The sequence below is a fragment of the Schistocerca cancellata genome, chromosome 5 (genome assembly GCF_023864275.1).
Source record: "Schistocerca cancellata isolate TAMUIC-IGC-003103 chromosome 5, iqSchCanc2.1, whole genome shotgun sequence".
Lineage (NCBI taxonomy): Eukaryota > Metazoa > Arthropoda > Insecta > Orthoptera > Acrididae > Schistocerca > Schistocerca cancellata.
This window is the reverse complement of record NC_064630.1, coordinates 738,247,121-738,269,581: the sequence shown is the minus strand read 5'-3', so window position 1 is coordinate 738,269,581 and position 22,461 is coordinate 738,247,121. Positions and strand designations below refer to the sequence as shown.

The 22,461-nt window shown below is 40.7% G+C and overlaps 1 protein-coding gene across 6 annotated transcripts in view; it reads right to left on the bottom strand.

Moving 5' to 3' along the window:
* LOC126187307 (mesoderm induction early response protein 1) overlaps positions 1-21,331 on the bottom strand; it is a 177,540-nt gene extending 156,209 nt beyond the window's left edge. For 3 of the 6 annotated variants that reach the window (XM_049928299.1, XM_049928302.1, XM_049928306.1), the window contains exons 1-2: positions 21,210-21,331; positions 20,927-21,088 (exon numbers count right to left, since the gene is read on the bottom strand). In XM_049928299.1, coding sequence (XP_049784256.1) covers positions 20,927-20,999 — 73 coding nt within the window. In that variant the 5' untranslated portion in view covers positions 21,000-21,088; positions 21,210-21,331. Of the gene's footprint in view, positions 1-20,926; positions 21,089-21,209 lie in introns of those variants that run through there. The other 3 variants (XM_049928301.1, XM_049928305.1, XM_049928300.1) reach the window with 2 other exon arrangements.
* Positions 21,332-22,461: the final 1,130 nt, after the last annotated feature.

Below are 22,461 nucleotides of genomic sequence, written 5' to 3'. Positions count from 1 at the left end.
TCCTTGGCAGAAGAATTGTTACTGCTTAAATGCATGGCACAAAGCACAGGAAATTTCGTATTTTCCAAACAATTTATTCAGAAAAAAAGCAATTTATGAAAAAATTAAAAACTACAATTCAAATATTATTCACCCATTCTGGACATTGTTAAAATAAAAAAAAATTATACACAATGTATGTAAATTCTATGTGGTTTAATGCTACTGACCCTTGTTATACAAAATTATGACCTGAAACTTGTTGATGATACATGGACGGCTATTTAATGCCAATAAGGTTCATTGGGGACCAATAGAATTACAAGTAAATGAAATTTTATGGGTTACAGATGGGGAATAGTATTAATAATAATCCTTCAGAACTTCTGGTGCATTAGATTCTGAACTCTATTAGTAAAGCTGTTTGTATTTTAAATTGTACAAAGTTAAATTCCCATTACAACAAATTTATTAATCCAACTTTGTAAATGAATATGTAAAACCTGAAAGGTAACTGCCCATTACTTATTATTATTACAATGTACACGTATACAGTAGAAATTATTACATGCTTCAGAACTTGAAACACTGAGTGTAAGTTTCAAAACCGTTTTCATAGTTGTTACTAACATTACAATTGTTGTAATTATTATTTTTTGCTCCAAATTAGATTCTTCTTGGTATGCTTGCAATTTTTCATCACTGTTTAATCATAATTATAGTTTGCATAATTACTGTTATTATTAGTATTTTTGCCATCTTAGATTTACTTAAACTATAATTTTACTGTTATCATTATCAATATTATTTCCCCCAAAATGGATTCTTGGTGGTGCAGTAGATTTATCTTCCTCTATTACACAGAGAAATGTGCATGCCCACTCTCTTTTACTCGGCAACTATCTTACTCGTAGACTGACTCACACGCAGCTGTTGCTCTGTGTTTTTCTCCATCACACAGGTTTGAACATTCAGTGACTTCCCACCACACCATGCTCTTTTGAACTCAGTTATTTAAATTTAAAATTGAGACGACCCTAAGATAGGCGTACTTTCGCTATTGTGTTCGCAATCCAATTATCCACCTGTTTGCGCCTGGAAACATTTTTATTATTGTCTGGGAAAAGATAGGCAATCTTATTATGAAACTTCCTGGCAGATTAAAACTGTGTGCCCGAGTTCGAGTCTCGGTCGGGCACACAGTTTTAATCTGTCAGGAAGTTTCATATCAGCACACACTCCGCTGCAGAGTGAAAATCTCATTCTGGAAACATCCCCCAGGCTGTGGCTAAGCCATGTCTCCGCTATATCCTTTCTTTCAGGAGTGCTAGTTCTGCAAGGTTCGCAGAAGAGCTTCTGTAAAGTTTGGAAGGTAGGAGACGAGATACTGGCAGAAGTAAAGCTGTGAGTACCGGGCGTGGGTCGTGCTTCGGTAGCTCAGATGGTAGAGCACCTGCCCGCGAAAGGCAAAGGTCCCGAGTTCGAGTCTCGGTCGGGCACACAGTTTTAATCTGTCAGGAAGTTTCATATCAGTGCACACTCCACTGCAGAGTGAAAATCTCATTCTGGAAACATCCCCCAGGCTGTGGCTAAGCCATATCTCCGCTATATCCTTTCTTTCAGGAGTGCTAGTTCTGCAAGGTTCGCAGAAGAGCTTCTGTAAAGTTTGGAAGGTAGGAGATGAGATACTGGCAAATGTAAAGCTGTGAGTACCGGGCGTGAGTCGTGCTTCGGTAGCTCAGATGGTAGAGCACCCGCCCGCGAAAGGCAAAGGTCCCGAGTTCGAGTCTCGGTCGGGCACACAGTTTTAATCTGCCAGGAAGTTTCATATCAGCTCACACTCCGCTGCAGAGTGAAAATCTCATTCTGGAAATCTTATTATGGTGTTTCATTTACACCTTTGACACTTGACTGACACTTAACTTGTTAAGGAATTGTTTAAGAGTAACTGCTGAAAAACATTTGATTATACAATCTTTAATTAAAAATAGCAGTGCAGTGATGTACGGCAGCAAACCTAGCATGTTTTTGTTTGTTTATACATTACATTGTATAAAATGTACATTTTATTTTGAAACTCTATGAGGGGAGGACGATGTAAGTCAGTATCTTGTACTATAACCTGACACCAACCATTTCCTCCACTGACTCTCCACAGTTCTTGTTCCTTTCTGACCTGAAATCCTGCTCGTTACTGTCAATACCACCTCCCTCTACACTAACATACAAAATGCATATGGGCTTGCGTCTACTGTGCCACTTTCCAGTGGGCATGACAATTAACAAGCTGTCTGTCCTCATGAAAGGCCAACACCAAACAGCTGGACCATTCAGTTCCTGAACATGTTGCCCAAGACAATGTGCTTCACTTTCAGGACTGCTTCACAGTCATTGCCATCTGGATTCTTCCTACCATCACCAGCTTTCTGAATTGTGCAGGTGGGAACTCCCCCTGCAACAAATACTTTGTTCCAGTAACCCCCTTTGTGTCAATCTTCATTAGTCCCTGCCATCCACCTACCTACCCCCTTTCCTGCCTCCACTCCAGCACTACACATGCCTTCCATCCCACCAATGCTCCTACTAGTCTTTTCCCCTTCTCTACTTCTCTCTTCTCCCCCCCCCCCCCCTCCCCCAGCACAGGCTAACAACACTGCACCTAGCAGCCCTAACCCTCCCCCCCCATATCCCTACACACTCCCACAGGCAACACAGCATCTCCCCCTCCCCCTCACCACCTCATGCCTCCTCCTTACCCTCAGGCTATGGTGCTTAGACATAGTGCCCAAGTGCGTATGAGTTGGGTTGGCGTGAATGTGCAAGTGTTTTTGGCAAACTAAACAGTAATTCAACAAGAGCTTTTCTATTCATTTTGCTACTTTAAGTTTCAGTTTATTGGGTTCCATAACAGCACATGGCACAAATCTAACTGAAGATGGAAAAAGTCACTACATAATTCACAAAAAGCTGTTTTAAAGAAATTTAAAAATCAAAAAATTAAAAAAGATTAACAACACTATATACACTCCTGGAAATGGAAAAAAGAACACATTGACACCGGTGTGTCAGACCCACCGTACTTGCTCCAGACACTGCGAGAGGGCTGTACAAGCAATGATCACACGCACGGCACAGCGGACACACCAGGAACCGCGGTGTTGGCCGTCGAATGGCGCTAGCTGCGCAGCATTTGTGCACCGCCGCCGTCAGTGTCAGCCAGTTTGCCGTGGCATACGGAGCTCCATCGCAGTCTTTAACACTGGTAGCATGCCGCGACAGCATGGACGTGAACCGTATGTGCAGTTGACGGACTTTGAGCGAGGGCGTATAGTGGGCATGCGGGAGGCCGGATAGCAGTAAAGGTTCCATGAGCGACATTGACGTGGATAGAAGAACAGCCATTGAGGAGACACAAATCAAAATCTGTAGTAAGTTGGGCAAGTAGAAGTCCCTTACCTGATGAAATGGCACTCCCCCACAGAGGGTGGTGTGCACTGAAGTCACTAAGGAGAAGATAAGGGGGGCGGAGTTGATGTATTAAGGGTAAACAGTTCAACATAAGGAAATGGCCTACCTGTAGAGAGGTAGAAATTGCAAATGGTGATTGCCAGAGTTGTCTACACTCTAACTGCTATTGCTTCCAGGTTGGTATGACGGGGGATCCAGTCACTAAAGACATTGGTGCAAACCAAAGTGCAGACGCAACCAGATGCTACGCCGAGGCCGGCACAGTTCCAACAAAATGCCCAATGACATGAAATGTTGGAGAGTGGTCATCATGAAATTACATTTCTTGAAGAGCAAGACAGAAAGAAGAGCAGGAGGAAACAAGACATTGTATTTCCAGGAGGTGACGATAATATCCGTTGCAATTCCACTGGACTATCATGTGCTGAGAGTCCAGATGAGACATAAAAAAGCCAAAGAGAGGTCATGTCACTTGGTCAGTGGTTGTCACCAATGAGGATGGGGTGACATCCATAAAAGGTCTTGATTCAGGATGAGGTGGAGGGGCAGAGCCCTTCAGGAAGCCAGGGAAGCCATGTCCTTTCACTTGTGCTGCTGCTTCTTCTCCCTCAGAGGGAGGGGAGAGGCGTTATCAGTAAGGGAATAGGTGGCAGTGACGTTGGGATCAGACAGAGTGAGTAGCTTTGGGGCCCTCAGGGTGCAGGTCTCTCCTCTGGCCTGAAGGTGCAAGCTTTGTGTGCTGAGAATGCCAGGAAGGGTTGTTCCAAGACGGAGCCCCATCCCTAGTAGGAGCCAGAGAAGAGGATGTCTTCCCTGGAGGAGGAGGAGGAGGAGGAGGAGGAGGAGAAGCAGTTCCTGGAGGGGAAGGGATGGGAGCCGCCAAGGGTGAGGAAAGGGTAGGAGGGCACAATGGGGGTAAGGGTGAGGGGTGAGGAGAGGCAGATGTAACTGAGGCAAAGGTAGAGGGCAGATTTACAGGGTGAAGTCTGTCAAACTTCTTCCAGGCGTCAAAGTAGCTGAGACAATCATGGATCTTTATTCCCTGAATTCTTTTTTCCTTCATGTACACTGGACACTGTACACTGGATAATAATTCCAATCCCAAAGAAAGCAGGTGTTGACAGGTGTGAAAATTACTGAACTATCAGTTTAATAAGTCACAGCTGCAAAATACTGACACAAATTCTTTAAAGACGAATGGAAAAACTGGTAGAAGCCAACATTGGGGAAGATCAGTTTGGATTCTGTAGAAATGTTGGAACACATGAGGCAATACTGACCATACTACTTATCTTAGAAGACAGATTAAGGAAAGGCAACCCTAAGTTTCTAGAATTTGTAGACTTAGAGAAAGCTTTTGACAACGTTGACTGGAATACTCCTTTCAAATTCTGAAAGTGGCAGGGGTCAAATACAGAGAGCGAAAGGCTATTTACAAAATGTTCAGAAACCAGAAGGCAGTTATAAGAGTCGAGGGGCATGAAAGGGAAGCAGTGGTTGGGAAGAGAAAGAGACAGGGTTGTATACTATCCCTGATGTTATTCAATTTTTATATTGAAGAAACAGAAAAGGAAACAAAAGAAAAATTTGGAATAGGAATTAAAATCCATGGAGAACAAATAAAAACTTTGAGGTTTGCCAATGACAATGTAATTCTGTCAGATACAGCAAAGGACCTGGAAGAGCTGTTGAACGGAATGGACAGTGTCTTCAAAAGAGGATATAAGATGAACATCAACAAAGGCAAATGAGGATAATGGAATGTAGTCGAATTAAATCGGGTGATGCTGAGGGAATTAGATTAGAAAATGAGATACTTAAACTAGTAGATGAGTTTTGCTATTTCGGGAGCAAAATAAGTGACGATGATCGAAGTAGAGAGAATATAAAATGTAGGCTGACAATGGCAAGAAAAGCATGTCTGAAGAAGAGAAATTTGTTAACATCATGTATAGATTTAAGTGTAGGTAATCCTTTTCTAAAAGTATTTATATGGAGTGTAGCCTTGTATGGTGGTGAAACATGGATGATAAATAGTTTAGACAAGAAGAGAATAGAAGCTTTCAAAACGTGGTGCTATAGAAGACTGCTTAAGATTAGATGGGTAGATCACGTAACTAATGAGGAGGTACTGAACAGAACTGAGGAGAACAGAAATTTGTGGCACAACTTGACCAAAAGAAGGGATTGGTTGGTAGGACACGTTCTAAGGCATCAAGGCATCACCAAGTTGGTATCAGAGGGCAGCATGGAGGGTAAAAATCTTAGAGGAAGACCAAGACATGAATACATTACGCAGATTCAGAAGGATGTAGGGTGCAGTAGTTACTTGAAGATGAAGAAGCTTGGAAAGGATAGAGTAGCATGGAGAGCTGCACCTAACCAGTCTGTGGACTGAAGACCACGACAACAACAACAACAACAACAACAACACTGGACACACTGGTGAGTGGGGAGAATGGAGACCAGAGCAGTTTACACAGTTAGGCAGTGGGGTGCAACGGCAAGAGGGCGGCCACAGTCACCACAGATGGAAGTGGCATCACATCACAAGGACATGTGGCTGAATTTGAGGCAATGAAAGCAACACATAGAAGGCGAAATGTACGGTTTCATGTTGCACCTGTACACCATTACCTTGACCTTCTTGGGCAAGGTATCCCCCTCAAATGCAATGATGAAAGCACCATTGTCTACAAGATGGTCCTTAGGGTCTTTCTGGACATGCTAGACGAAATGAATGCCATCTTGTTCCAGATTAGCTGTAAGTTCATCATCGACCTGGAGGAGAACGTCCCTATGGAAAATTACATCCTCTGTCATATTGAGTGGCTTGTGAGGAACGATAGTCACGAGGATGTCTCCTAAATACCAGCAAGCACAGAGGGAAGCTGACTGACAGAAGTTGTCTTTATAAGGAGAAAGCCAGATCTCATCTTGGTTAATGACTCAACTTCACTAAGCTGGAAAGGGTTTCGCCACAAGCCAGCAGGCCTGGCCCTGCTCCCAGAGTGTATCGAAGGAGGGTAAGGCCAGGAAGGCAGAAACAGGAACTGAGACAGAACTGTGTTGAGGAAGCAGTAGAGTGGCCAGAGAGTTGAACACATTGCATGTGCCAAATGTCCGTCCTGGTACCACACACTCTGAACAGGGGCCCGCCTCGTGGGTGTCACCCAGTCACAGCAATGGCTGCCTGGCAGGACAGTCGTTACCGGGAGTTTCGACACCCCAAAACGATGGGCAACCACTCCTAGGCTTGCACAAGGTGTTCACAGTGCAAGTACCAGCAATGTGATCCCTGTGTTGTCAGGGGGCTCAGCCAGATGGGTACACAACAGCCCCACTACATGGACTGGCTATCGAGCTGGTGCTCTAGCAAGGAGGCCAAAGAGCTTTGGCAGGGAGGGAGGGGAAGGGGGAAAAGAGAGAGGGAGAAGGAAAGGGGGGAGGAGGAGGAGGAACCCACGGGGAAGGTGCTAGGGAGGGAGTTCTTCCCCATCTGGCTCACACTCCAGATTTCAAATTTGGAGATGGAGATCAAATCCCTGAGGGGGAAAAAAGCAGAAAAGGAGGAGGAAAAAGCAACCAAAACTGCAAGACGTAGCAAAGTCATGAGGATAGTTGGGCCAACATAAAGATGCACACCAAGAGAAGGAAAGAAAGGAGCAAAGGGAAAGGAAGAAGGTAAAGCAGCCCAGAAAAGAATAAAGGCTGCAATACCTCACAGACCCATGCGCACCACACGCATACCCAAAAAAGAGCTGTGGGCCCCCTGGGGGGGGGGGGGAGACAACTTTTGAGCCAGCAAGGGTAAGTAAAGACATAAATTGACAAAAAATGTAAGGACTTCTGTATTTCTAAACGTGTGAGTAAAAATCTTAAGTACTAACATCAACATCTTTTGCAATGAACTGTTTTTAGATGGAGAAAGCAAGCCATGTGGTATATATGTTTCATTAGTACCGCTGATGTTAATTTATTTCAGTACAACAAAACACATTTGGTGACAAAAATATGCATTTCATTGAAGTCGCAAGACAGATTTAAAATATCTTCACCTCAGAAAAGGCAGGCGTCTTGAAAGAAGTGTATAAGGCAGGGAAGAGTTATGTAAACCAACACTATAGGTGACTGCCAATAAAATGTTGGTTCTCCTACGTTTGTTAGTGTCGGTTATTACTCACTGTGTTATGTCTACTATTTTACAGGTATTGGGTTGTTTTTCTTTCAAGAGACACTTGAGTACATAGCATACAAACTGCCAGTGACTGCCACAACTTTCTTCCTCTTAGCATCCATATTTTATAAAACTACTTTTGAAGTGTCAAAATGTATTAGAATAAATAAAATGTCTATAAAACACAGCATTCTACAAAGTACTTGCGGTGAGACTGTCACAACTACTAAAATCCATTGCCCATGACCTCTGGCCTGCTGAGGAGCACTGCAGTCCTGAGTCCATGGATAAACCATGAAAATCTGCCACATTATGCCACACAAACATACTTGGCCGGCGGGCAGATCGGTGAAACTACACACAGTGGACAGGGCCTCCACATTAGTGGGAAATGACAGGCTTCAGATTGGCAGGCCCGATCTGTTACAGATACCCACAGAAATGGCCTGCGGTTTTGGCCCAGCATGGAAGTCCACTGGTGTGGCCACCTATTTACACATCACAGACACCATGTTGATGAAATGAGACCACTTTGATCAATCCATGCAACAGATAACTTGCATGAATACTCTGAGAATCAATACTAATGAGGATAGGTAGCAACTCACCGTAAAGATGATTGCTGAGCCACAGACAGGCACATAGAAAAGACAGTCAAGCTCTCTCAACTAAATTTTTGGCCACAGCCTCTGTCAGAAAACAAGAGCACGCACACATTCCCACAATCACTCAGAAATCATGCACACATGACAGCTGTCTCCGGCTGCTGTATCAACAATCTCTGAGAATCAGGTCCAAACAAACCACTCCTCACACCTCCCTGTCTCTCAACAGCAGCTGCTAGGCTAGCAGCAAGAAGTGGTGACAGCACTGACTGCAAGCTGAGGGGAGTGGTAGAAACGGAAGAAGCAGTAAGAATGAGGGAGTAGGGAAGTGGCTCACTTACTCAGCTGCACCCAGCCAGCTAAGAGCACGACACCTCAATAAACAAACCAATTCATCTACTGTAACAAAAGTGAGATTTCTCCAGAGTGTTTCTCAAATGTCCCTGACACATTTGAAATTCCCTGATTTCCAGAACTTGTGGCAACCCTGTTCTGGCAACAGTCAACAGTAACAATGACACATCATAAAGTCGGTGCCAAATTACTGGCTTGTTATGCCTGTTGCACACTACAAGCCCATCGACATTATGGTCTGCTGCAAGACGTGATATGCGGTGGAGAAAGAAACTCAATCACTGACTTGATCCCTTTCTCCTCAGTATATAACAAATTGACTTTGTGTTTCTCTAACAAGGAGAAACCAAACATAGTTTGTCTCATGACAGTAACATGAGCCTTTGTCTATTTAATACATTTACATGAAAAAATAAAAATGTGCAAGTTACTTAGTTCCTTTCTCCACCAAACTTGCTTCAACAAAATTTCAATGACAGAAACCATATGCACTGGGTTATGTTGCAGTTAATCTGTTTTCAGTAAAGCTTTCCACTACCCTTTTTGCTAATCTTGTAATCTGCCAGATTTATCAATGGACCACTCAATATAATTATGCATGTATCCAGTGAGGTTGCTAGCCATGGTGAGGAAGGGTACATCTGCCAGTGCCAGGTCATGCGGCACATTTGTGGGCTGTTGCGGACTGCCACACACTCATCAACCAGTTGATGTTTACAGCAAGCTCTCAAGTGTACCTGTTGATGACAAACCTGTGTGATGTGGTTTTCTCGTTGATTGTGATTTGGACTTCTTGTTACTTACCTACTGCATCTGGCCCCACAGGGTAGCCTGCCTGCCTAGTGTAGTACAGTTCGTGCAAAGTGCTCAATCAACTACTGTGAACTGACAGTAAATGGATTTGGTGAGAGCACAGTTCATATTCGAGTGCTCCCCAGTCGAACCTATGAACACTGTTCTCTTGCTGACTCACATGTTAGTCGTTCATCGACCTTCGAAAGTAGTGTATCAACCAAGAGGTATCAACATACAGAAGCCTTTTGTTTTGTGTATTTCCAGAAGAGTTAGGAACTATTTACTTTCTATGAATTATTTGTACATATGTGTTTAATAAAATCGGAGTCACTGAAGAAGCAGACTTACAACAGCAAAATCATTACTTTACATCCCACGTCTTTCACGGACACTTCTGTGATTTACAAACTTAACTTCTGATATCACCTGACATGTTAATTTCAGACTAGACACGCACATTAAGAAAAGAAAGATACCACAATCAAAGCCCAAGGCACCCCCATGTTACAGTGCCACACACTGATTCAAATCTCTTTCCTGCTCACTGATACTGTTCAAATAGCTTATCTTTTTTATTCTATACCATTTCAGTCCCCAACCAAATTCGATAAAGTTCTAAAACATATGGTACATATAAAAGGTTTTTTGTAAATAAAAAAAATATCCACTGTCAAATTAGTATTTAGTCCTACAAGTGCATCACACACAACAGAATGATGCACCTTTCCTGTCAGCAAGCCACATGTCTGGAAAATCACATGGACCTAGATGTATTACTATTTACATCCTGTCTCAAAAAAATCCACAATCGACAAGGATATTTGCCTGTAATTGTCTACATTACTTCTCTTCCATTTTTTAAAGTGGCTTTACTAAAGAATGTTTCACATACAAAAGGTACATAATGTAAGTAACATATTAATGTATGGTGCAGTTATTTTTGCTGTGTGTCTGTCTATCTGTTACCCAACATCTCATGTATATAACCAGTAACAATATATCCTTATCATAACACTGTCATTTCATCCTGGATTTTCCACTATTACATTACTTTAATGAATGATTTATGTATTGTCAATATACACAAAGATTTGTACTTTTAGTCTGTTTACTTCTGTTATTCTCAGGTAGCAAACAGGACATGTTTATTTCAAAGACAGCATTGGATCATACTCTGAATTTGTCTGTGTTGCTGATTACAAAATTTGGCATTACTAGACAGTGGGATTCCACCCATCTGCTTTGACCAATGACATCATCACCATGCCAAAACCCCCTTTATTGAGCATATGCAACATTTCGAAAAAAATAAATCATAACACCTGCAAAAATACAAATACTATCAAAACCAATACACTGACTGAACCCAATGAAATCAGTGGGACAACTGTGAGAAAATAGGGGTTTCGGATGGGTACAGACTAAAAATTCAATAATAGAAACACCGCCCCCATTAGAGACACAACAATGGGGAAAAATTACACTTGAAACTGCTAAAAAAATAAAACTCAACAAAACCATATGAAACACACCATAATATCACATTATCCCAACCTCCAGTTAACCTATGTAGCTCAACCCTAAACCAAAGAACCAACAACAACAACCCCCCCCCCCCCTGATCCGGTATGACGATCTCCAGATCTGCTGGTAAAACTTTCAGGATGTGAGGTTGTGGTGCAAGAAACTCTTCTGTTCCTGACTTTTTATCCAGGACTGTGCTGGACTCCTCAGAGGCCCTACTACACTGAGTCTTGCAGACTGACAGGTTGGACGTCCGTGAGCGACATAAATACTGTAGGGAAGGGGGCATGGTCAAAGTTAACGTGTGATGAGCAGAGATAATCCTTGTCAGAGATAAAACTTAACTACCAATTTTCATCTCGTCAAAGATAAAACTGTCTAGCAATTCTGCAGAGCTACTGTTCATATGTTGGTAAGTTTCATTGCCTCCTCTTTCCTATTAAAATTATCCTGATGCTTATAAATTTCAATGGCTTCTCTACATAGTTGTGGATAATAATTTGACATTGTAGACAAAATTTTTTTTTCAGAAAATTCACTTCGTGGTTTCCTGACTGAAGCTAATTTCTCTGTATTTCGTAGTCTGCAAAGACTTTTGCTCTTTTAGCTGTGGTTTTATGCTCCTCTAGATAGTTCCAATATGAACTATACCACATGTACACAGAATTTTGTATACACAACATGTCAACAGAGGAGGGTGTTTTTCCTCCACAGATTGGAGTATTTGACTTATTTATCTTTGTTGGTCTGATGGCATGTTTCTGTAAAGCCTTACCGATCTGATCCATTACTATTGTAATAAAAGGGAGAGAAACTGTATTTTTCCATTGTTTCGGTTCATCCTTGTCCTTCAGTCTTCTGTTCTATGGCCAAAAATTACTCGAAAGCCTACTTCAGATGTTTTATTTCAGCGTCCAGGTGTTCTGATGTGCATATCCATTCGGCTCTATCAACAAGACTTTTATTGACACCTCTCTTTTGTTGTGGATAATGATTGGAGTTTTTATGCAAATATCTGTCCGTATGTGTTACTTTCCAAAAAAATTGTTGTCCCAAATTTCCATCAGATTGTCTCATAACATCCAAGAAAGATATTCTATTATCATTTTTCATTTCCAGGGTGAACTGGATTTTTTGATAAATTTTATTCAGATGATCAAAGAATTCGTCCAAAGCCTTTCTACCATGGGACCAAACCACAAACATGTCATCTACAAACCGGTATCAGCTAGATGGTTTCGTATTTGCTTTGCCCAGAGCCGATTGTTCGAATTTTTCCATATAGAAATTAGTGATCGCAGGACCTAATGAGTTACCCATTGCTACACCATCAAGTTGCTCATAAATTCATTATCCCACTGGAACTGACTTGAAGTACGGCAATTTCTAAAAAGAGCAGTCAAATCTCCTGGAGAAATATTCCATTATAAAAATCATAGCTTCACTAACTGGAATCATAGTGAATAAGTACAGTAGCCAGAATTAACCCTTCAAGTTTCTCAATAAAATTACATGAGTCTTTTATATATGAGTCAGTCATACAAGACGAAAAATGGATTCTGTTGACCATAAGTTACCGAAACTGCATTTATTCCTTGCTAGTAAGGTACAGATAGATTTGTGGAATAAAATAGATTACCTTACATTTACATCTATGAAAGCCGTGATGGAAACGACTACTAGTAGACATAAGAAAAAGTTCGGAAAGTTACAAACTAATGTAGCAACTACAAGCAATACGGTGATGTCTGATACTGTTATTAACAAGTCGGAGAGAGTGTTATCTCAGGACGAGATTTCCGTCCTTGCAAAAGAAGGAAACTATCCTGTGACACATATGAGAGTACTAGTTAAGGATATTATCATGAATATAGAAGCAGGTATATGAAATGTTCCCAAGGAAACCAAATGCAATTTGAATTGAAACCACCATGGTCTTATGCAACAGTAAACCTTTGGAATTTAATTTAACGAAAGGTGAGAGGAAGGCTATCAGAGATTTAAATGCAGATGAAGAGAGAGTGGTTCTTCCTGCTGATAAAGGGAATGTTACTATTGTTATGAATACAGAGGATTATCAAAGCAAAATTTTGAACCTTTTAACATCAGGACAGTACAGAAAACTTATGAAGGACCTTACAGCCAGGGTATTGAGGAAAATAAATAACTCATTAACAAATGCTCTCTCTGATCATGACACAGTTAGTCAGGATAAACGACATAGTGCCTTACAGTGTGGATACACTGCAGTGGAAGTCAGTTACAATCATTAATGACTACAGGGCAAATGTTTATAAGAACAGTTTACAACAAACAACCTGGGATTAAATTTATAAAGAACCAAATACCAATATAAAATTTAACCTATTCTGTGATAAATTCATGTAAGTATTTCAAAATAACTTTCCACATGAGCTAATCAGAAGGGACATGGATCAGTAAGGGGATTAAGTCTATTGTGAAAGGAAAAGGGAAATGTATCTTTTGGCAAGAAAAAGTAGAGACCCTGCAGTAGTTGCACACTACAAAACTACTCAAAATTACTAAGAAAGGTTATCAAAAATCAAGAAGCATGCACATAATGTCAGAAATCAGTATGTCTGACAACAGAGTTAAGACAATATGGAATATAATGAAGGAAGACACATGAAAATGACATTCATTGCTCAACATTAAGGTTGCCTTTAGCACAGAAAGGGGTGCACAATGCTGCAACAAAAAGTTTTGACCACTTACCCAATGATATAAAATGTCTAATAGACAGCAAGGCAAAATTTGAAAATAAACTGAAAAAGTTTCTTCTTGACAACTCCTCCTATTCCGTAGAAGAATTTCTATATTTGTAATGTGTAAAAGGTGGTGGGTAGGTATTGCTAACTCAATCTATATATATTTTCCCCCAGGGGAAAAAAATAATTATATGGTGATGTTCAGAGTACAAATATGAAGGTCATTCAATAATTAAAGAGACAAACAAATTGGTCTGGAGGAAACAGCGTTTATGTTTACAAAACAATACTTTTTCTACTTTTCAACATAATTCCCTTGAACATTTACGCACTTGTTCCAATGGGCTACAAGCTATTTTATTTCAGGTGCAAAGAACTCTTTATCTTGACGTTTGAACCAATTTCCCACAAACTTTTTCATGTCCTCAATGTCCTGAAACCTCTTCCCACCTTCAGTGCACCACACAAATGAAAATCACTAGGTGCTAAATCAAGACTGTAAGGGGGATGAGGCAGTACTTCCCAGCCCATTTTGTCCATGGTTTCACAGGTTAGTTGAGCAACATGAGGACATGCATTGTCTTGCTGCAGAAACACACCTCTCCTCTGAGATCCATGTCTCTCTCTCATGGCTGGTTTCACCTTGTTTAAAAACAAATTCAAGTAGTATGGGCTGTTCATTGTACACTGCTCTTTGAGATAATCACAAAAAACTGGACCTTCAGCATTACAAAACACCGTCGACATGACTTTCCTGCTGATGCTTGGGTTTCCAATTCTCTCTTGACAGGTGAGTTGGTGTGCTTCCACTTTGTCTTTTTGATTCTGGCTCATAACAGTGAACCCAAGTTTCATTACAAGTTAAAATTTTATTGAGGAAGTGTCCACTTTCTCTTTCATAATATTCCTTTAGCACTGTGCACTCTCTCAACCTTGTTTCCTTGTTTAGCCACGTCAGCTCCTTTGGGACCAATATTGCACATGCTTTGAGGTACTTCAGCTTGTTATAGAAATGTTATGAACTATATCAGCACTAACTTGAAGCTCAACTATCATTTCCACAATCACACGGCGGTCGGCACGAATAATGTCATGAATTCGACTTTCACGTGAGGTAGTTGAAACTGCAACTGGTCTGCCAGAACGGTGTTTGTCAGTCACTGAGTAGCAACCATTTTGAACTGCTCTATCCACTTTTAAAAATTTGCACTATTTATACAACCTTCACCATAAACTTTAGACACTCTATAGTATATTTTCACTGATTTCTTGCCTTCAACAAGTAAAAAACAAACAACAGAACGTAGTTCAACTAATGTGGACATTTCAAGCAGATTTGCCATCTTGAAATGTATTTTCGAGGTAATAAGCAAAACAATGTTGATGCATCAGTTGATCAGGGCTCATCCCAGTGATGCCAACTTAAAGCCATGAAAGTACCAAACTTGCCCTACTAGCAGCTTTTCCCCCAGACCAATTTCTCTCTTTCATTATACGAGGGCAGTTCAATAAGTAATGCAACACATTTTTTTTTCTCGGCCAATTTTGGTTGAAAAAAAAACGGAAATTTCTTGTGGAATATTTTCAAACATTCCCACTTCGTCTCGTATAGTTTCATTGACTTCCGACAGGTGGCAGCGCTGTACGGAGCTGTTAAAATGGCGTCTGTAACGGATGTGCGTTGCAAACAACGGGCAGTGATCGAGTTTCTTTTGGCGGAAAACCAGGGCATCTCAGATATTCATAGGCGCTTGCAGAATGTCTACGGTGATCTGGCAGTGGACAAAAGCACGGTGAGTCGTTGGGCAAAGCGTGTGTCATCATCGCCGCAAGGTCAAGCAAGACTGTCTGATCTCCCGCGTGCGGGCCGGCCGTGCACAGCTGTGACTCCTGCAATGGAGGAGCGTGCGCGCACACTCGTTCGAGATGATCGACGGATCACCATCAAACAACTCAGTGCTCAACTTGACATCTCTGTTGGTAGTGCTGTCACAATTGTTCACAAAAATCTGAACGAACTTCTCCTTCTTCATGACAACGCAAGACCTCACACAAGTCTTCGCACCCGAGAGGAGCTCACAAAACTTCAGTGGACAGTTCTTCCTGATGCACCCTACAGCCCCGATCTCGCACCGTCGGATTTCCATATGTTTGGCCCAATGAAGGACGCAATCTGTGGGAGGCACTACGCGGATGATGAAGAAGTTATTGATGCAGTACGACGTTGGCTCCGACATTGACCAGTGGAATGGTACCTGCAGGCATACAGGCCCTCATTTCAAGGTGGCGTAAGGCCGTAGCATTGAATGGAGATTACGCTGAAAAATAGTGTTGTGTAGCTAAAAGATTGGGGAATAACCTGGTGTATTTCAATGCTGAATAAAACAACTACTGTTTCAGAAAAAAAAGTGTTGCATTACTTATTGAACTGCCCTCTTAGTATATCCCGTGTAGATGTACAAATTAATTTGCAATATGAATGTAAAATGACTCATCCCACATCATGGCGACTTATTGTGCAAAATGATACATGGAACAGGAAAGTAACTAACTAACTAATCTGATTAAGTCTATTCAAAAAGAAGATAAAGAGCTTTGTTGAAGAGCCAAGCTTTGTGTCCTAGACTGTATGGTGTACCCAAAATTCATAAAATAGATTTTTGTTTTTTGAGACCCATAGTTACTGCCATCAATTCTCCCATGTATGAAACATCAAGATATCTGGCAACTCGTTTACAACCATATATTGGGAAAACTGACTCGTATATAAAAGACTCGCATCATTTTATTGAGAGCCTTGAAGGATTAATTCTGGCTCCTGAAAATATTCTTGCAAGTTTCGACATAGTGTTCTTATTCACTACAATTCCAGTTAATGAAGTTATGATTTTTACAACGGATATTTTTCCAGGACATTTGACTTCTGTTTTTTGGCATTGCCTTGCTTCGAGTCAGTTCCAGTGGGATGGTGAATTTTATGAGCAACTTGGTGATATAGCAATGGGTAACTCATTAGGTCCTACAATCACTAATTTCTATATGGAGAAATTCGAACAATCAGCTATGGACAAAGCAAATACAAAACCATCTCGCTGGTATCAGTTTGTAGGTGACACATTTGTTGTTTAGTCCCGTAGCAGAAAGATTTTGGATGAATTCTTTGATCATCTAGGCCTACATAAAATTAATCAAACAATCCAGTTCACCGTGGAAATGGAACATGAAAATAGAATATCTTTCTTGGATGTTATGAGACAGCCTGATGGAAATTTGGAACATAGAGCTTTTTGGGAAGTAACACATACGGACAGATAATTGCATAAAAACTCGAATCGCTGTCCACAACAAAAGAGAGGTGTCACTAAAAGCCTTGTCAATAGAGCTGAACGGATATGCACATCAGAACACCTGGATGCTGAAATAAAACAGCTGAAGTAGGCTTTTGAGAGAAATGGCAACTCAGTGAATGAAGTAAAGAGAATTTTGCGACCAAGGAACAGGAGACTAAAGGAAAAGGATGAACCACAATGACAGAAAAATACAGTTCCTCTCCCTTTTATTAAAATAGTAATGGACCAGATCGTTATGAGCTTACAGAAACATGATATCAGACCAGTCTTTAGACCAACAAAGAAACTAAGTCAAGTACTCCAATCTGTGAAGGATAAACACCCTCCTCTGTCGACATGTGGTGTATACAAAATTCCATGCTCATGTGGTAAAGTTTATATTGGAACTACCAAGAGGAGCATAAATACATGGCTAAAAGAGCACAAAAGTCTTTGCCGACTACGAAATATAGAGAAATGGGTTGTAGCAGAGCATGCTCTTCCATCAGGAAACCATGAAGTGAAGTTTTCTGAAACAAAAATTTTACCTGCAACATCAAATTATTATCCACAACTATGTAGAGAAACCATTGTAATTTATAATCATCAGGATGATTTTAATAGGAAAGAGGATGCAATGAAACTTACCAACATATGGACAGTAGCTCTGTAGAATTGCTAGACAGTTTTATCTTTGACAAGATTAAAATCGGAAGTTAAGTTTTATCTCTGACAAGGATTTTCTCTGTTCATCACGTTACTTTAACCATGCCCCCTTTCCTACAGTATTTATGTTGCTCTCAGACGACCGACCAGTCAGTCGACAAGACTCAGTGGAAGCGCACCTCTGAGGATGACCAGCGCAGTCCTGGGCAAAAGGTCAGGAACAGAACAGTTTCTTGGACCATGACCTCACATCCTAAAAGTTTTACCAGCAGCTGTGTCATCTGGCTGTGAAAGCCTTCATTCTATAATCTCCAGATCACCTACATGGCTCAACTCTAGATCAGGATATCAAAAACCACTCCCACCAGCACAAAAGCCAGTATCCCACTCTCCAGCTTACCTATATACCTCAACACTACATCAGGATATGAATAACCACTACAAAAGCCAATATATCAAACTTTAGGTCACTTATATAGCTCCACCCTAGCCCAGGATAGCAATAACAACCTCCCACGCAACTACAACAGCCAGTACTCCAATCTCCAGTTCATCTATATAACTCAACCCTAGAGTAAAGGTGCACTTACAGTGTTGGCGGTTTTCCTGTTGTGTGTTCCAGCTGGTAACTGTACGCCCGATGAATTATGGGAAGCGTACTTTAGGAATGATGAATTGGATACGACAATACAGCAGAACAAATGAGAAGGCGAGAAACATTGCAGGTGGATCAACATTTTTTAATTAATCATGGGAGAATGTAGAATAAAGTATGTTTTGAATGAAAACATGGGAGAAGGTAAGTGGAACAATGTTTTCAATTAAATTCAATTAAAAGCACTGATCCACTTACGAAGTGGTTACGCACATACCTAAGAGTACAGTTTAGAATTTACAACACTCTTTTATGTCACAACATTCTGCACAATATATTCCATTGTGTCACCACATAATTTTGTACAGTCCACATCACGACGACAATAGCACACTGAATGAGACAACCACTAGAGTGCACTACCTCTTCATAAACCGAGCCCTCTACAAGAAAATTTCACTTCCACTTCATACTCACACATCACAGATCGATGATGTACAGAACACATCACGGCATAGAGCAGTTACATCACGGATGAAAGCAGATGGGTAGTGTCCTACAACCAAGTATACTGTAAAATATTTTCATTATCGTGTTTTTTTTTTTCATTTTCAGAAATAAACTTTAATTATTTATTTATTTCAGGTATCCACTGAGTTTGTATGTCTTCCAAATACCTTGGACAAAAAAATGGTTCAAATGGCTCTGAGCACTATGGGACTCAACTTCTGAGGTCATTAGTCCCCTAGAACTTAGAACTACTTAAACCTAACATCACACACATCCATGCCCGAGGCAGGATTCGAACCTGCGACCGTAGCGGTCTCGCGGTTCCAGACTGCAGCGCCTAGAACTGCACAGCCTTTTCGGCCAGCCCCCCTTGGACAGAAGATTAAAACCTGTACCACTCACCTAACACAAATAGAACACAGATTGCAGATAGAATCAGAACAGTTTGGCATGAAGATGTCATGCTGGAAGTCACCTGGAGTGACAGGAGTGTCACAGGTAATTTCAACTCTGCTTCCATTAACAACAGAAGAAATGAAGTTAGAGTTTAGAAGTCAAAACGTATTTTCAAAAAATAGTGGGAATGTTAATATTGGTTACTTGATCCTAAAATGAAACTAAAATCATATTTTGGTTCAATAGCTAAACCACTGAAATATTATGTTTATCTGAACTCGCAAACTAATAGCAGACCCAACAACAATATGAAGTTTAACATTACTGATGCACTATTAACAGAGCTCAAAAAGGTAATCACGGAAATACGGAAGCGTCCGATCCCGCCTGTCTGCTTTGACCCATGACGTCACAAATATGGCGGAAACAAAAACACACACACACACACACACTTTCCACAAGAAGCCTAATGACACTAACGGGACAAGCGCGGGAAATGGGGTGTTTTGGGTGGGGGGCAAATTAAATATAAACAAATTTAGATGCCTTGCGTAGCTACAACGTGTAAGTGAAGACAGCCATGCATGAATACCCACCCCCCTCCCAAGGGGTCGTAACCCCTGCAACCCATAGAAGATAAAGATGCTTCAGTAGCTGATTAGTGTTTTTTGTCTTAAAAAAAAAAAAAAAATCTCACGGGATAGAATGGACAGATCAGAAAAGTAAATAAAATAAGATAAAACAGAACTGGAGACAGCCACACTCAAACCAAACTTCGCGCCGTCATGACGTCACACACGACAACACCCTTACGTCACGGGTCAAAGCCGACGCGTGGGATCGGACGCTTCTGTCGACCCGTAATCACTCCTAGTGGATGCTTGAAGAAACTTGCATGCACTTGGAACGATCTAAGAAAATGACAAAAAACCTCAATACAGTCGTCAGATAACGATTTAGCAAATTCCAGAATCGCCATATATAATTTACACACAAATAATCCGCCAAGGGCCAGTTGTTGTTTGTTTAAGCAAATAAGTCATGGCCTGTGCCAATTTCTCTCTCCATTAACATAAGAATTCGAGCACTGGTCAATCTGAATAGGAAGTTTTACTTAATCTAATCTTTCACAAACTGGCAAAAGAATTGCTTCTTTTATTAAACAGTTGCTTCAAATTAATTATCCTTCACTCTCATATTTTTGAACCTGACAACTTCTTTCTTTCCACAAAACTGTTTCTCCCGATTTAAAAAACTAGGATTTGCCATGCACTGAACCTTTAGCATTGCAGTTTTTCAGTAGCTTACTTATTTCTTTGGTACAAATTGAAAGGCTGACCGCAAAAGCAGTTTATGTTACCGCTAGTGTTTTTGGTTTTGAGTTCGATTTTGAGATATGATTTGATCTTAGAAGAACCCATTAAACATCACAGATAAATCTTTTCCTATATTTCCTTTATTCTTAAAGCCGACGACCAAGTCTTGCTTAGTCAGAGATTGTTTCTAATTAAAAGTTTATGTCTTCTACATCGAAAATTGTGCCACGTCTTTATATCTACACATCTCAAGATACATGGTATAGAAAAAGACGAGTAGCCGGCGTTGATCTTCCTGCCAACTGAACTAATGACTTTTGAATTAATAACCGAGTGAAAAAAATATAAACACTGCTTCCTTGAACTAAACACTTGTCCAAATGTTTGGGGCAGTAAACACAGGAACTAAAGGAGTTCCAAAACAAAGTGTGATTTCACCGTACGAATGATAAATTAATCAATTAGTAAAAAAGGCAAACATACCATGTCCACTCCCATTGATGACTGCCTGGGCTGAGTGCACTTGAGAAGTGTTAGAAGACTTCAGCTCGTTCATTAGGTTGTCCAGATAAACCCAGAGAAGACTTCGACAGAGCTTAAATGTTTCCCTCTCGTAAACGATGTTACTCGTCGGTTAATTGTCAACTGCGAAAAGAATGGAAAGAAAGCATAATCCGACAATGTCTGTAAAGAACTCTAACAACAAGAAAATGCCCATCTATATGGGCGTAATCGTTTAGCACACTCAATTATTAAGGAAACATACCATTGGTCTGCTAAAAGTCACCAACGTAACTTCTACTAACAAGTATATTTTTGTGTTTATTCGGCTTCCGTATAACAACACACCACACCAAGCTAAAGTCAAAGATTTTGCCACTACTTTCCTGTACTCCCAGAGATGTTACAATTAAATCGACACTATCATGATCGATATAATTTCCCCCTCTCCGCCCACCGCCCCGCCGCGACCAACCAACAACAACAAACATCAGTCTAACGTAACTATGGCACAACATAGTCAAGGTGGTTTCTAGGCATATCCACGCGCAACGGTCTGCTGCGCAAAGTATATGTACAAATGCATGCAATAAATCACAACAAATGTGGCATGTTCACTTGAAATAAGTTTCAATCTACCAATCGCTCTCCATTTGTCGGTCTAGAAAAGAACAGTTTCAGTGCCAAGCGACTAGGCTGTTGCAACCTCAAAATTTATTTCATTTACTCAGAACTTCGAAATGGAGAAAATTCTGTTATGGTTTGTGTTAGTAACATGTGTTGCAAAAAATACTTCAAACAAAATGCAAGAAACGGAAAGACCGATCAAAACAGTCTGGATAATGACAGCTTAAGCGAAGGCAGTTTTGCACATAACTATTATCCGCTAGGTGGAGGACGAGCCTGACGGCTAGCTTGTTTACTTGCGGATAGATCTGGAAACACACAATTATGTTTTGACGATCATGACGACTTGTATAGTAATGAAAAATACTTGTACGAGGGGAGAAATTACTCCACACCAGTAGCTGACACTAATGTTAAGATCCCTGGCAACAGGAAGAAGCCACGAGGAGCAAGAATTCTCTACTAGACTTTCCAAACAAGCATTGAGTGAAATCATACATAACACTTATGAGGCTACATAAGTTATCCCGAAGGAGGATTTCACGAAGGAAAATAATGTGCCAGTGTCTCAGCTGTGTGATATAGCAGTCCTTACAAGTTAGAGATAATATTTTCACAGCTTTAGACCTGTTTCAAAATTAGTATATTCTTAGAAATTACAGGCGTAGCCAACAAGCTGTAGTTTAATTTGTTTCTGACTCCAGTTTTTCAGTTTCCTGTCCAAAGTCTACCAACAACCTATTATAGACTTCTGCCCCAGAATATAAAACTCTACTGTGAAAGCTAAACAGGTATTCATAGTCTATTCGAAAGTTTTACTTACAGTATTGTCCTAGTTAATTCGCTCTTGTTACGAAACACATATAATTTTAGGAAGCAAAACAAGCTTA